At 39.2% G+C, this 15,697-nt stretch overlaps 2 protein-coding genes across 2 annotated transcripts; one reads left to right on the top strand and one right to left on the bottom strand.

Moving 5' to 3' along the window:
• Nucleotides 1-270: 270 nt before the first annotated feature.
• hadhaa (hydroxyacyl-CoA dehydrogenase trifunctional multienzyme complex subunit alpha a) lies at nucleotides 271-7,855 on the bottom strand. The gene is made up of 21 exons (XM_072445403.1): nucleotides 7,717-7,855; nucleotides 7,173-7,214; nucleotides 6,363-6,433; nucleotides 6,109-6,242; nucleotides 5,063-5,201; nucleotides 4,872-4,991; nucleotides 4,695-4,797; nucleotides 4,392-4,514; nucleotides 4,200-4,318; nucleotides 4,031-4,087; nucleotides 3,854-3,963; nucleotides 3,647-3,781; nucleotides 2,762-2,933; nucleotides 1,877-1,963; nucleotides 1,659-1,799; nucleotides 1,519-1,587; nucleotides 1,314-1,427; nucleotides 1,146-1,227; nucleotides 938-1,052; nucleotides 698-843; nucleotides 271-433 (listed from the first exon to the last, which is right to left on the bottom strand). Exons 1-21 carry the CDS (start codon nucleotides 7,781-7,783, stop codon nucleotides 288-290), a joined length of 2,292 nt encoding a protein of 763 aa, XP_072301504.1. The 5' UTR covers nucleotides 7,784-7,855; the 3' UTR covers nucleotides 271-287.
• Nucleotides 7,856-8,063: 208 nt separating this feature from the next.
• hadhb (hydroxyacyl-CoA dehydrogenase trifunctional multienzyme complex subunit beta) lies at nucleotides 8,064-13,448 on the top strand. Its single transcript, XM_072445315.1, has 16 exons — nucleotides 8,064-8,180; nucleotides 8,771-8,840; nucleotides 9,160-9,201; nucleotides 9,290-9,386; nucleotides 9,477-9,521; nucleotides 9,707-9,806; nucleotides 9,892-9,979; nucleotides 10,098-10,285; nucleotides 11,022-11,202; nucleotides 11,282-11,403; nucleotides 11,474-11,553; nucleotides 11,624-11,671; nucleotides 11,742-11,829; nucleotides 11,997-12,071; nucleotides 12,148-12,312; nucleotides 13,095-13,448. Exons 2-16 carry the CDS (start codon nucleotides 8,777-8,779, stop codon nucleotides 13,128-13,130), a joined length of 1,419 nt encoding a protein of 472 aa, XP_072301416.1. The 5' UTR covers nucleotides 8,064-8,180; nucleotides 8,771-8,776; the 3' UTR covers nucleotides 13,131-13,448.
• The last annotated feature ends 2,249 nt before the right edge of the window (nucleotides 13,449-15,697 follow it).

Below are 15,697 nucleotides of genomic sequence, written 5' to 3'. Positions count from 1 at the left end.
TTGTTGAGTAAATCAATTATAAAGCTTAAAGGCTTGTTACAAAATTATGTTGCAAACAAATATTACAATATAACATTTTGGTTAGTTTTGGCCATAAAATGAAAGCATACCTAACTTAAATATTATATTTTAAATGGCATGTTAAAGCAACCACCAGGTGTATTTTTGTAAAATATTGCAAATATACAAAAAGTCAAGACTACAATTTCCAACTTTCCAGAAAAAAAGACGAACATTGTAGCCTCAAGGAGAATTCTCTAACTTCCTTTACTTCACGATACTTGAAATCAGTGGTGGAACTTCTTGCTGGGGTCTTTGGCGTGGTCCAGCAGCAGCTGACACGGGGTGAACTGGTTTCCATAAACATCTTCAAACCTCCTCATGATGCTCACAAGATTATCTGCCCCAAACGAATCCACATACCTGAATGGACCTATGAAGATGGACACAGAACGAAGATTAATCCAAAATATGAACAAATTACATTGTAAGAAATATAGAAGGTTTTTTTTAGTTCAATTGAAAGAGCGTTTATCACAAGTATGATTGAGATGTCTTGACAGAAATACATTTTGTTTCAAGCCCTTATTTTACTTGTGACGGCATCTCGATATTTGTAATGACACAAGTGTACAACTGCAGGTGCCCCAGTTTTTAGGAGTATAACCAATATAATAGATCCATGAGTATAACTTACCACCCAAACAGGGAGGGAAGCCCAGTCCAAACACTGCCCCAATGTCGCCCTCTACTGGACTAGTCAGAATCCCCTCCTGAAGGCACAACACCGCTTCATTGACAAATCGGGACACCAGCCTGTACTGAATATCAGCATCTGAGGATCTGTGGAAACCAAACAACAGAAAAAATATAAAACAGATGAAATGGATTAAATTAAAGCCCTGATTATTAGCAATGGTATTTCTAACAAACTTACACCGTGGCTGAAGCAGACAATTTGAATTTTTTGAGAATTTCCTCCGCCTCTGCATTCACAGTCTTGCCCTTTTTGCCTTTGCCATAGACAAAACATCCTTTTCCGGATTTACGGCCTAAAATGAGTCAACGTCAATTTGAATGTTAGGAGCTGCCGGACGGCGTTTCATGACAGTAGTTTTATGTCATTATAAATGGGATCAACGTGCCTTTAAAACCTTTCTCCACCATCGTCTTGAGCACCTCTACATTTCCACCCCCAAAACGAGAACCAAATGCTTTCCCAAGGTCCTACACACAGAGTACACACATTACATTGATAGTTTCACATAAATGACAACACATTTTAGCAGTATACAAATATGACTATTGATTACCTCTGCTACATGAGCTGCTACGTCAATTCCAACTTCATCCGCAAGAGTTGCAGCTCCCACAGGAAAACCGAAACTTGTTGTCAAAGTGTCCAGCATTTTTGGTCCAGTTCCCTCCTTTTAAACCAAACACCGATTCAATTAAAATCCATTATTGTATTTAAAAGTGACAAATAATGTGAGAAAGTATAACATTTGGTGGTTATACCTGGAGAACTCTAACAGCCTCTGCTAACATGGGAGCCAAACAGCGAGTAGTGTAAAATCCTGGACCATCCTGGTGGATTTATGGTCGGAAATTAAGACATTTATGGTAAGAAATGAGCAAACTAACCAAACCGTACTTACTCCAACCACAATAATAATTTTCCCTTGTTTGAGGCCAACACTGACTGCAGAAGCCAATGTGTCTTTAGACGTTTTATCTGTGGTGATGATTTCAAGCAACTGCATTTTGTCCACGGGAGAGAAATAGTGCATTCCGACCACCTGCAAACAAAACAATAGTAAATTTTTTGTTGCATACTGTTTGTGTATGGAATAAAATTAGCTTTAAGACGGCAGACCTTTTCTGGGCGTTTGCTTGCAGCAGCGATGTCCTTGATGGGTAAAGCTGAAGTGTTCGAGGCAAAAACACAGTGAGGAGAGATCACCTAGGAAACAATATCATTATTCATATGTACTCAGACATATTTACTTGAGCTTACTTCGTGTCCATGATCTATTGAATATAATTGATTTAGCTTGGATATGATTGTAAATTAAACATTTGCTCATGATTAAGAATGTTAATATCTGAAATGTACAATTCCCCAGGGAAGAGTAGATCCAGTTGCTTTGTTGTTGATATCTGTACTAAGGAAAGGCTCAATACTCACATCAGAATAAAAGTAAATAAAACATACAATGTAACACAAAACAGTATGATTTGTGTTATTCATATTTTTCATGTTTTAATTCATATGGCAGTGATGTAGTATGTTTTGTTTGAGGATAATGGCATTATCCTATGACAGGTTTATATGATCAAGGTCTAATTTTGACTTTATTTGGTGTTGTAAATGTAAATGATAGTTTTACACCAATGAAGTAACTATTTATGGAGCTTAAATATCTGTAGAAAATTACAGGAAGTGACATCACACTAGGGACACTCGTCTCGTTTTTACTCTCTAAACATTAATTAAACAAAATAGAAGTTCTCTCATATTTTATAATTTTTTTTATTTAAATTATTTGTTTTTACATCATTTGTTGATCTCCAGTTGACTAAAATAGTAAATACATTAATTATATAGTAGGCCGCAGATGCAAAAGGGCACTGCACTTTGAACAAGTACCACAAATGTGTTGATGTCAAATGGAATACAGGAGCCGGTGTCTTTATATTTATCGCGCTGCATACAAAAAGAGACTCTATTCACACGCTCGCTGTCCAGAGTAAGTCTCACCTCCTCCATTTCCCTGATGACTCTGTGCTTGATGTTGATATCCTCAAACACGGCCTCGATCACCATGTCGACCGTCTGAAAGCCCGTGTAGTCGAGCTGGGCCGAGAGGTTGGACAGAGTGGCATCACGCTCGAAGCTCGTCAGAGCCTTCTTCTTCACCTTCGTGTTCAGGCTGCACGTGGTTCGTTGGGTAAATTCCAAGTGAAAAAAGTTGTGTATTAAATGGTGATGATATGTAAAAAAAAAAAAGTGAAATAACATTATCATTTTTTGTTTCACCCTAATCTTACCAAATCTTTGAATAAAATACGGCAAGAACGTTTCCAAGATTTGACGACAATATTTTTAGTAATTTAAGTGGAGTTAAATTAAATCTCCTCAAATCAAGATAAATTAATCATAATATAAGCATTTTTTACTTGTGTTTGCTTTTTCAGTGTATTTCAGTGTACTTTTACAGTGTACAGTGTACTTTTACAGTGTTAGTACTCGCAATACTGACCTAACCTAATACTGATGTGCAATTCTGTCATATGTGCAATTACTGTGAAATTCATGTGCAATCTATGTGCTGTCGTGACACATATTCATGTGCAATTACTGTCGGGATCACATGCAAATGGTATTTATTTATTTATTTGTCTATGGGAGTTTTTATTTATTTATAGGAGATCTTCTACTGAAAGTGTTTTTCATACTTCCTATAAGTGATCTGTTCTTCTGTATCTACCTTTGTATCTACCTGCGTTGCACCAATGAAATTTCCCCATGTGGGACAATAAAGGAATATCTTATCTCTTATCTTATCTTGAATCTATGCTATATAATGCTCTATATATAATCATTCATGATACCGGTCTAATACATAAAAGTGAGGATGATTACCCTTTGTAGACCTGTTCCTCTCCTCTGCTGATGCCCTCTGCTGCGGTGTCCTTCAAGATGATGTTCAGGCCTTTGTCAATAGACACCTGTGCAATACCGGCCCCCATCAGCCCCGCACCGAGTATGGCCAGTTTTCTGAGATACGACACATTTAAAGTCAGACTTAATCAATGTACAAGCGTAAAACTATAACCGTTGAGCACTCACTTCACTTCCTTTTCTGGCCTTCCAAATCGGTTCTTCTTACAAGTCACCTGACCATGATATAGGCCAATCAGAGCCCGGGATTCTGGGGTCATCGCCAGTTGTCCAAAGTTCTGAGTAGAATTAAGTAAGTATAATTCTATAAATATTCACAGACAATGCCGGGATATTGATTCATACCTCAGATTCCGTTTGATAACCCGCCTCTCTGCCTTTCTCCAAACCTGCTTGGACACACTTGAGACAAAAATGTATATCTTTAAATTTGTATCTCTTTGCTGGTATTCAGAAAATCTAATATTTGCAAAAGGAGAAACTTGATACAATTTAAATTACAGGCTGCACATACCTCAATGATTTTGGCAGGAGCCGGGTACAGCCCTTTAGTTTGTTTCTGCACCTTCTCCCTGACAGTTTTGTAGATCTTATTTTTCACTGGACCGAGCCCCATGACTGTGTCCTGCAATTCTGCGTAATAACAACACGATATCAATATTAACCACTGAAAATCTCTGCTGTAGACTTTCAACTGTTTTCTTACTTTGTACAAGGCCTTTCTCTTTTGTAAGAGGCACTTTTTTGTTGACAATTCCTTTGGCCAGATCTACAGCTACTTCCTCCAGGTATTCGATAGTTCTTTCTTCAGCAGATTTCACCCCGGGGCCTATGAAAAAAACATTCAAAACTAAAATGTACAAGCTTCAGTCTGCAAATATCAATTTTACATTCATATTGATCAAAATAGTTGCATTTTAATGGTGGCTGCAGGAGACTGGATTTCTGTGTTTAAATGTTTTTCTTGAATAAGATCAATGACCCCAAACGTTTATACTAATACACCTACCTAAAGGGTCAATTAACTGGTGCACCAGGCCCATCTTCTTTGCTTTATCTGCTCTGATGTTTCTGCCCGTCAACATCATGTCAAAGGCTCCGGGAAGACCCACCTAGACATGCGAAGGGGACACGGATTTAACAGAATAATTACTACTATACAAGTAACACGTTTGAAGTATGTTACCATTTTAGGCAGTCGCTGGGTACCACCGGCTCCAGGCAATAGTCCCAGCATGACTTCTGGCGTCCCTAAGATGGTTTTAGGGCTTTTTGTAGCAACTCTGTACTGGCAGGCTAAAGCAAACTGAAAATATATAAATACGAGACGGCGGCGAAGCACTAGCACTCATCATTTTCCTGTCTTTCAGCGCTTACTTCAAGGCCTCCGCCCAGACAAGATCCGTTAATAGCAGCGACAATGGGGATGGGTGATCTTTCAATCTTCTCAAACATGTTCTGACCCTTCTGGCTGAGCTGGGTCACCTCCTGACTGTTCTGACAGGCTGAAATCATGCTGTGGCGGGGGAAATGCACATGACATGCAATAACATACAATTTTAACTTCCGAACAAAGAAGTATCAAAGAAAAAAAAAATGAAGTCAAGATTATGCAGTTCTAAATCAATAATTGTGATTATTCAGGTCATAATGTAACTGTAAGAACCGAAAAATAGAGATAACATGCATACTCCAACGGTCAGCACTAGGGGTGTGTGCAGACAAAATAAGAGAATATATCAGAGTATAGTTCCGGTTGCAATCCTTAAGGGGAATTAGACAAGTCTTGTTGAAATAAAACAATAATTAATTAACACAAAGCGGAGAGCGAGTTACAGATAGATAATCACAGATCTTCACATACCATTTAAATACTTCTACATCTGTATGTTTATAAGTGGTTTTGTTTCTAAGCCAACGCTAACGTACAATAAATTTAAATCAATAATGTTAAAATAACACCATAAAAAAACCTTGACTTTACATTGTATGTACTTTAATGAAGTACATCTGTTTTGTATTCAAGTTAATATATGTTAGCCTTTACCTTTGAGGCATAAACACATACTTTTATAAACATGTAGGTTTCCGCTCGGGACATATTTACATCGTACGTAAAAGTCTTAAAATGCTGCCAGTGATTATCCATCTGTACCACGCTCTCTGCTGTCAGATCTTTTTATTTAGATTCATTTGAGCAAGACATGACTGGTTCCCATAGAGAATGAATGGAACAAGAAGGGAAGATCCCCTTTTACGGCAACCGGAACTAGCCGGGCCTATAGCAATTTGTCTGAACCTGTGGCTTTGTTAATCAAAGCACTTCACCATCATGCAGCCTGAAGAATCACTTATTTAAAGGGTTTTTAATTACTATTACTATTACAGATTACTACATTATAGCAACCATCAGTAAGCCTTACTTGATGTCTGCCCCAGCAATGAAACAGCCTGGTTTGCTGGAGATGAGGACTGCACTTTTCACTGCTCCGTTGGACCAGATCTCTCCCATCACCTCTGTCAGCTCCGACTGCAGCTGCACTGACAGGGTGTTCACCTCCACAAAACACAAATACTGATTAATCCAGGGAAATGTGGACCCACAGAGTGACAGGTAGTCAACGGTGTCACCGATATGAATGTTCTTGACGTGTGCATGCATGTCTCCTGCACTCACCTTGGATGTGGGATCATTGAGTCGTACAACAGCCACATCATCCTTCAGCTCATAGCTGACATGTGTTCGAGCTGGATACAGACAGACGGACAGAGACAAATAAAGAATGAACAATATAAAAGCATGTGGACAACAAACTTGCATTATGTTAGTGGCAGAATATTGGAGGTTTTTCACACAAATAACAAAAGTGAAAGGAACGGAAAGCTGTTATATGGTTAAAGGCTTTAGTATGTAAACTTTTAAGAGCTTTTAACCATATTATAATGGAGTGCTTTCATCATTTGCTCACTAAGAGTTGCAATTTGATTGATTCATGCATGTTTTGCATAATCCTGTATTGTCCAGCATTCGAGGCTCGAGTGCTCAAAATGTTTTGGTTTTCACCTACCCCCTATCCCCGCCCACAGCTTTGTACTTATTTACAATTAATGAAAAAATTCAGACACCAGGGCAAAAAAAAAATCACAGAGCCATTTTTAGAAAATAAAACACATAAAAAAACCCTGCTGCTTGTAACGTTGAAATGTCACGATGAAGAGCGGGGCTTATCACCTCTGCAGTTTTGAACAGGAAGATCATGGACCCGTTGCTATCATTAAGCGGTTGAAGATTAATATAGTAGTTTACAATGAACAAATGAAAAATCATGATCTACATGTGTTATACTATAATACTAAGTACTTCCAAAAAAGCACAATATGTCTTCTTCAAGAGAATAGAGCAAATCAAAATAGAAATAATTGTAAATGTTTCATCAATTTCTATTTGACAAATGAAAGCAGATTGTGTTGTGTTTAAATTAATTACCTGCCAAGGTTGAAGTCACCGAGAGGCTTCTGCTGGCTTGGCCTGAGAGACAGAGCAGACAGACAGGTGAACTATGGCCCATATAAATCTATATGTAAGTGCATACATATCACTGAACTGAAAACATATCAAGAGTAAATCAAGAGTGGACAATAAAGACTTCAATTGGCGCTCATCATTTCAGTAGATCTGTATTTTTAATTAATCACCACCATTCTCCAAAAGTTCATGATGTGCTCATTTTACTTTAGATTGATAAACACAGCCAATTATTCAAAATGAAGCTTCACATCACACCATGGTTCAGAGCAAGTAAAGTAAAACTCACTGCATTTTATTAGGAAATATAAATATAATCAGATATCATGTCTGGAAACAAGTCTGATGTATTACAATTGCAATCTCTTGAATCAATTCAGCGCTGTGGAGAATAAACTAGGTCAAAGTTCAGCAGCCCGGTAGTATGAATGCAACACATACAAACTGTTGGATAAATTAGTCCATGGAATAAAAGAGTAACACTATATAATAACATTATCCATACCTGCAAATATGGGACATTTTCTAGGGGCAAATGTAGATAAAAAGCCGGCAGCGCGAGCAAATGCCATGGTCTTGTCTTGAAACTCAAAACTATCAACCTAAATTTTTGTTTGGGCCGATGGGGGCGCAAGAGTGTCGAATGTCAAACATGTTGAAGGACCCGAGAGCGCTGCTAATTTTGCCGTTACATAAACCTCAAAGATTCTTGTGCACTAAATAATTTCCTGTCTTTATAAATCATGTTTTACCTCACAAATGAGTAAAGATTAAGTGTATTTGCATATAATCTTGTTTTTATGAATAATAATATAGTCAAATTAGTTATTTTAGTTCAGGCATATTTAAGAGAGTCAAATTCTCTCTAGGTCATTGAAAACGTTAGCAATTTTTGTAGTCCACAGCGCAGTGAGTGTGGCTGAGGTCTGACAGGGAAGCGGGGTATCATAATCATTACACATATTACAGGTAATGTGAATTTTACATTTATCCACCTAAATAATTTGTATATTGTTGATCTTTGAATGTCTTTCTGTATTCTTCGAACTATATCATTGGTAAGTCTAGCCTCTCATAAGCTGACTTGCTAATGTTGCTAACATACAATCAGCTAAATTAGCCTCATTGGAGAAAATACAAGTGCATTATAAACAGTAGAATGGTCATTAGGCGTGTTTAAGTTTAAGATTGTTTACTCTACGTTTGTACATGTCGTACCCACTGTTGGATTGAAAGTTGTCAGTGGGATTTGAATGTAGGTGAAGGGTCAGGCACAGAACAGGAGGTTTGGCTGTGTGACCGCGACTGGCAGGACATATTGTAATATAAATGAATGAGGAATATCATTTTTGTAATTCTCCGATTTGATTTAAGTCTCCGTTTGAATTAGCAACTTGGTAAATGAATTTATGATTGGTTGTTATGTTGTTAAAAAAGGTGTTGGCATTAGGTAAAATGTTATACTCTACATTGTGAACCTTGATCTAAAAAATAGTTGTGCAGCTTTGTCACTAGAGTCTGAGCCAAATACTGCCACTATTTATATATTTTCTTTCCAGATAACCATGGCCATGTTGCTGAACTCTGTGCGAAACTCCCCAGTTAGTCCTTTAAGAGCAGTGCAATATGGTAAGTCTATGTTAAATGTTCATGTCGACAATATCGATTTTCAGCTGATATTCAATAATGAACAATGAATCAGGCATGGGCTAAACATGTGCCAGTAAATGTCTTGATTAAGGATAAAGTCTCCCACAATATGTGAATGCATACTTTAACCAGTAAAGTATCATTTGTTTTGCAGTCATTTTAAATTAAAATTGCGATTTTATCTATTTTTCGACACATCCTCCACCTCTAGCTGTAACATAGCTAATTGTTATTACAGAATAGAATCTAAATCATTTGTCTAATACTTGCTAATGTGTTATTGTTGTCTTTCTTTCAGCTGCTCGCTCCTTGAGTACAACATCTCATCTACATGCTCAGGGTAAGTTCACCGATTTTCTTTCAAATGTTATTTTCACTCATTTAATGTCTTAAATCCAATGTTACCATCATATATTTGTGATTTGTAGTTCAGACAAAAAGTAAAAAGACACTGGCCCGACCGGGGGTAAAAAATATTGTGTTGGTGGAAGGAGTTCGCACTCCTTTCCTCTTGTCTGGAACAACGTATGTATCAATAACTATTCATTCACAACTGGTCCTATGGTTGACCATAATATCTGTGTGTATGTGACTCTTTTTTACTTGTGTCTATAGTTATGCCGACCTTATGCCCCACGACCTGGCCAGAGCAGCGCTACAGTAAGTGCTTACAATTTGTTGAGTTTCATGTTGTATGTGGTTTATTTGTCATCATGCAATCGTGTACATGCAATGGTGTGCTCTATCTTCTCATACTAGTTATCATCTAATTTTGAACTGTAAAAGTAAAATGTGTGTCCTTTCATTGTATTTAAGACAAAGCTAATTGTATTTTTATTCTCTAGGGGGCTTTTGCACAAAACTGGTTTACCTAAAGATGCAGTAGACTACATCATCTATGGAACTGTGATTCAAGAAGTAAAAACCAGCAATGTAGCTAGAGAGGTAAGGAAACAATTAATGTGGCATTCTCTTTTAAGTGCTTTTGATTCTGATTTTTCATTATTTCTCTATTATCTTATTACTTCAGGCTGCACTCGGAGCAGGTTTCTCAGACAAGATCCCATCTCATACCGTCACAATGGCCTGTATCTCCTCCAACCAAGCAATGACTTCTGGTTTGTTTTTGATCTGCTCTTTTGACCTTTTTATGGTCTATTTAGGCACTATTTTTAGGCTTCTTATAGCTGCACTAACTACTGTTGCTACTGTCTACCTGTTCTTCCCTCCCTCTAGGCGCGGGTCTGATCGCTGCTGGTCAGTGTGATGCAATTGTTGCTGGAGGGGTGGAGTTCATGTCGGACGTTCCCATCCGCCATAGCCGTAAGATGAGGAAGACCATGCTTTCTCTGAATAAGGCCAAGACACTCGGGCAGAGACTGAGTTTGATTGGAAGCATCAGGATGGCACACCTTTCCCCAGAGGTACGTTATGCATTCACAGATACATCGTTAGGCAGATCAGTATGACTACAGATACTACAACAAAGATAAGTGATGCAAGTACAAGATCATCTCTCTTCACAACATAGAATAAAAATATATATATATTTAATAATCTAATAATATCTTAACTATACAAATATATTAGTGATCTTAACAGCCACTCTACTAGATGTATTATTTTCAACACCAAATTCCCACCACTTGATTTTAAAACTATATCTGGGACATACAACTCCTCCAATGGAAACAATGTATGAATGACTATGGAATGTACAGTAGGTTCCTGGGTCATCCACAGAATGAACCAGCTGTATTTTCCAATCACTGGTGTAACAATATGACAAATATGCCAAGGCCCAAATGGCATATGCCAGACCTTCTCTAGATGATTCATGTAAATATAAAAGCAGGACAACGAGTAAGCATAACTTGGCTTTAAGTGAGTTGGCAACAGTAAGTGCTTGAACCTCAAATAAGCCATTTCCAGGCACATTTTAGCACATTTCAAGTGAATTGCAAAATTAGCAATATTATGATTATTGTAATCAGGAGAGGAGAGTCTAGAAATGTTTTATAAAAAAATGTTTGTAAATGTCAGTATTGCCCACTCCTATACATCTCTATAAGCACGATGGATAAGGATACGCCTGGTATAGCATCACAACACAACATGTTTTGTTGTCTTAATATTCTGCTTTCCTTTTGTTCTTCTTAGCTGCCTGCAGTGGCTGAGTTCTCCACAGCAGAGACTATGGGCCACAGCGCTGATCGTTTGGCTGCTGCTTTTGGAGTTTCCCGTTTGGAGCAGGATGAGTTTGCACTTCGCTCACATTCTCTGGCCAAAAAGGCTCAAGATGAAGGACTGCTGCAAGATGTGGTCCCTTTCAAAGTGCCAGGTAAAGAGAAGGCGGTTTGTGCTCACTATCATTTGAAAAAGCTTTATTTAATAGTTTTCTTTGTCTTTATTATCTTTAGGTCGTGATATTGTTTCCAAAGACAATGGTATCCGGCCATCCTCCATGGAGCAGTTGGGTAAACTGAAACCAGCCTTTGTGAAGCCTCATGGCACTGTCACTGCTGCCAACTCCTCCTTCTTGGTACATCCGCAAACTGAACATATACACCATTTCTATTGTTGATAAACTAATGGCTTTTGGGTGTCTTTAGACTGATGGAGCCTCTGCTGTTCTCATCATGTCTGAAGAGAAGGCTTTGGCCATGGGTTACAAGCCAAAAGCCTATCTCAGGTAAGTCCTGACCTTTCAGTTTGACAATTACAAGAGGCCAAGGCTTAACATTCTCTTTCTATTGTGGCAGAGATTTTGTGTATGTTTCACAAGACCCAAAAGATCAACTCCTCTTAGGGTAAGCTTTATTTTAAATAAAGGAATGAAAAGTATTTTAGAAAAACTGATTGTTTTTTGTTGTTTTTCAGGCCCACATATGCCACACCCAAAGTCTTAGAGAAGGCAGGGTTAACTATGGACGATATTGACGTCTTTGAGTTCCATGAGGCATTTGCTGTGAGTACCACAGTTTTGTACAGAATACATTTAGTTTTACATTCTTGGTTGCAGTAAAATGGATCATTTAAGATCATTTCAGTAAAATATCCTTTGTATAAGTGTCTACGCTAATCTATTTTGTAGTTAGTATCTTTAAGGAACAGTTTATATTTCTCTGCTTTCAGGGTCAGATCATGGCCAATCTAAAGGCAATGGACTCCGACTGGTTTGCTCAGACTTACATGGGCAGAAAAGCAAAGGTAAAGAAGTGCTGTTATGGGAGCTTGTAACTAAAACACACACAACTCTTTCATTCATATTTTGTTTGTGTTTTAGGTGGGGACTCCTCCTATGGAGAAGTTCAACCTGTGGGGCGGCTCCCTTTCCCTGGGCCATCCGTTTGGTGCCACTGGCTGCAGACTCGTCACAACAGTCGCACACCGTCTGCAGAAAGAGGGCGGACAGTTTGGGCTGGTAGCAGCATGCGCAGCTGGAGGACAGGTATACACATGATTATGATGATGATTAGGCTGTGCAAAATAATATGTCTGTTTGCCGTAACCCAATCGACCCGGTATAAAACCAGCCGACTTTTAAAAAATATATTAGCATTTTGTTAAAACGCCAAATTCTTTTATTTTTCAATTATCTCGCTGACTCACCGACCGGTCTTTCCTAATGCGCTGTGTCAAATATTTTTATAGCGCTGGTAAATCAAATCTTTCATCTCAAAGGACTAATTATGCACTGCGCAACTCATTTTCGTTCCTCCATATGGGTCTGTATGGCACAGAGCACACAGGAGGGATCCTATATTGCCTTAAACTAGTTAGTTAGCCTCTGTCAGTGCCACTGAACTGGCCATCACTCTTGCCATTCTCTATCATGGTGTATCTCTACTTAGGCAATGCATTCTGGGATTGAAACACGCCCAGCAGTGTTCCCCCCGCTCGCCTTCTCTACCAAAATGAAGGATAACGGAGTACAAAAGGTCGATTGAAATATCTTAAAATCGGGAGATTTAGTCTCCCGATCGGGTTGATCGAGACGTTTTCCGTCATTTACTGTTGAAGCCTGACCCCTGGTGGTCACTCAGTCAAAAAATTGCAAGAATTTACCTACCGACCGACCCACTTGAAAAATGTTGGGTCGGGTTACAGCAAACAGACAATTTATTATTATTATTTTTATTATTATTATGGGGGAACAAATGAAGTAATAAACTGTGTATCAATCTGTATGGCTGTATTATACATTTGCTATAAACGTTTTGTATTTTTCAGGGCCATGGAATGCTAATTGAAGCTTACCCCCAGTGAAGCATGTGAACGTCTGTACCTGACATGGGACGAACATGCCAACATTCATCCATGTGTACATAATGCACCATTTTTGCCTTGGAAAATGCCTGGACAGAAACCACACGTACGAGGAAACTAATGTAAATGGGACTTTGCTCTGAGGCTAGATTTCAATTCTGATTGTGTTTTAAGGATGTTGCCTTTGTGGACATTTGACACGTGCAGGTCTGATGTAATCATGTAACATAGTTTAAGCACTCTGGAGCTGTGGTGACGCTAATGTTTATATGCTGTAAAATGTTTTTTCTTACAAACGCAAATTAAATAATATAACAAAAGGCGTGCATGTATTTGTTTTACAGGAATGATGCAACAGTTACAACATCATAAACGAAAAAGCTCTATACACATTTTTAATCAGGTTACTAAGATTATAGATTTTATATTTTTAAGTTAAGCGTGTGCATGAAATAAACTATAAATAACATGGCACAATGTGAACTCCAGAGACAAAGCATGTCCACAAGAAAGTACAGGCATCCTTGACATGCCTTAAATTAAATTAATATAAAAGAAAAATTGCTCCTTAATTTATTCCTTTTAACTTATGCCCTGAAATCTTACAAATGATAAAATTTGTATTATCTTGTAAAAATACAAACATATGGTCCATTTAAAATAAATTTGTTGCGCTTTTGTCCTAAACCTACTGACTGTCTGCAGATGGAAAACTCATTGATGCCAAACTTCAAGAACAGTTGATGGGCCATGTTTAATTTAGAGGGACACACTGAGTTAAAACAAAAACATGATTGTATGGAGCGCTCTGTGTGGCTGGAAGACAAGAATAAAAGCAGCACAGTGGATCAGGGGGTGTCGAACCATCTCAGACAGGTTTTTTTGGGGGGAGAAATTTCCATTGCCAAATATGTTTGTGCATTTGCATCTTGGGCTGTATGCAGATGTGTCAGCGGTAGTCTGGCTTTATAGACTCCATTACCTTCAATTGAGGGTGAAATCCTCTCTCTGACAGTGACGGGACAGCTGGAGTTAAATGAGCGCGTAAAAAGGCTTCTTGGGCTTCCTGGAGATTAAAAAAAAGAATGTAGGCATCACTCAGGTGAAGTAAAGCTGCAATGCTGTGCGTAATTTACGTGTTCCCGTCGTCAGGAGACAACTTCAGTAGGCCTGATTGAGAGGAGGAAATGGATAAATATATATCAACACAGCCTTTTTCCTGCGCTCTTTGGTGTGGGATCCCCTCAGTGCACACCGGGGACCCACGCGCTTCAGATGAGGGGGTTTGTTAACATAACTTCAGTCAGACACGTGTGTTTAAAGAGTATTTAAACATTTAATTCTCCCAGTTCAGCGAGAAAAATCCCTGAATGTGATTATAAGCCGAGCCTGTCACACGGCTACAGGCGCAGATCAAATCAAATCAAATCAATTTATTTTTGTAAGGCCCAAAATCACAACAACAGTTGCCTCTGAGGGCCACAGGGAGAAATGAATCAACAATGTCTGTGGTGGCGATGAAGTCAGACAATGTCTGTGGTGGCGAGGGACGATGTCCCAGGGTCCTCTGTCCTTAGACTCTCCTTCTCGGCCAGGAAAAACTACAAAAAAAACCTCTTTGGGAAAAAAGCGTAGAAACCTGGAGGAGTTCCAGTGAAGGAGAGATCCGACTCTCACAGACGGACAGACGGACACAAGGAGACTGGAGCTGGACCCACTCTTCAGGCAGAAGAGGGACCGTCTGAAGAGGAATAAAAAACAATGTTGCTGTGCCAAGGAAAAACGGCGCTCAAATGTAAATAACGGAGAGAGACAGGAGGGGTTTTGTGTTTTTAAAGCTTCAGAAAAAGAAAAAAAAAAACACACGAAGTCAACCCTGCGAGACGCCGCAGACACGCAGCGACACGCGCGGCAGCAGACATCGCGGGCGCGCCTCTCCACCGCCTCTGCGCGCCTTTGATCATGCCGGAGCTTTTATGGAGAATGACTGGTGAATGCACCCGCTGCTGTCAGTACAAATCTGCCTCTGCGAACGGAATAGGAGCGCGTGGAGAGAGAGGGGTGGTTGGTGAGGCTGGGAAGAGGGGGGGGAAGAGAGCTGTGCAGAGCCGCTTTCATCTCGTCCTGTGCGCGCACCTGCTCAAAGACGCGCTTGACTCGTGTTCCACCTGCGCCGCGCCAGACTCCACTGCGCCTCTGTTCCGTGGGGTGCCGGGGTCAGGCTACTGTACGATCAGTGTGTTATAGGGCTGTGTCTGACGGTGTAATTAGCAAGGGAATAGACAATAGAGTGGGCCTGACTTCTGTGGTAATTATATGTGGCTGGTTATAGTGGGATAAGGACTATAAGCTATGCTACTGTTTCTGATGGTGAGCATGTGTATCAATATCATGGAAGTTGGCATGAACCTAAAAAATATATATATAAAATGAAAGTAATAATAAAAATGATAATAATAATATCACAAAACACCACTGTCCAGGGTGTACCCCGCCTAAGGCCCAAAGTCACTGGGATAGGCTCCAGTCACCCGCGACCCCGAAAGGGAACAATCGGTAGAAAATGG

The sequence above is a fragment of the Eucyclogobius newberryi genome, unplaced genomic scaffold, assembly GCF_026437365.1.
Source record: "Eucyclogobius newberryi isolate DKJ021-1_F unplaced genomic scaffold, fEucNew1.0.hap1 SCAF_1, whole genome shotgun sequence".
Classification (NCBI taxonomy): Eukaryota; Metazoa; Chordata; class Actinopteri; order Gobiiformes; family Gobiidae; genus Eucyclogobius; species Eucyclogobius newberryi.
Note: the sequence above shows the minus strand (reverse complement) of the source record. Positions and strands in the feature narration are given on the sequence as shown.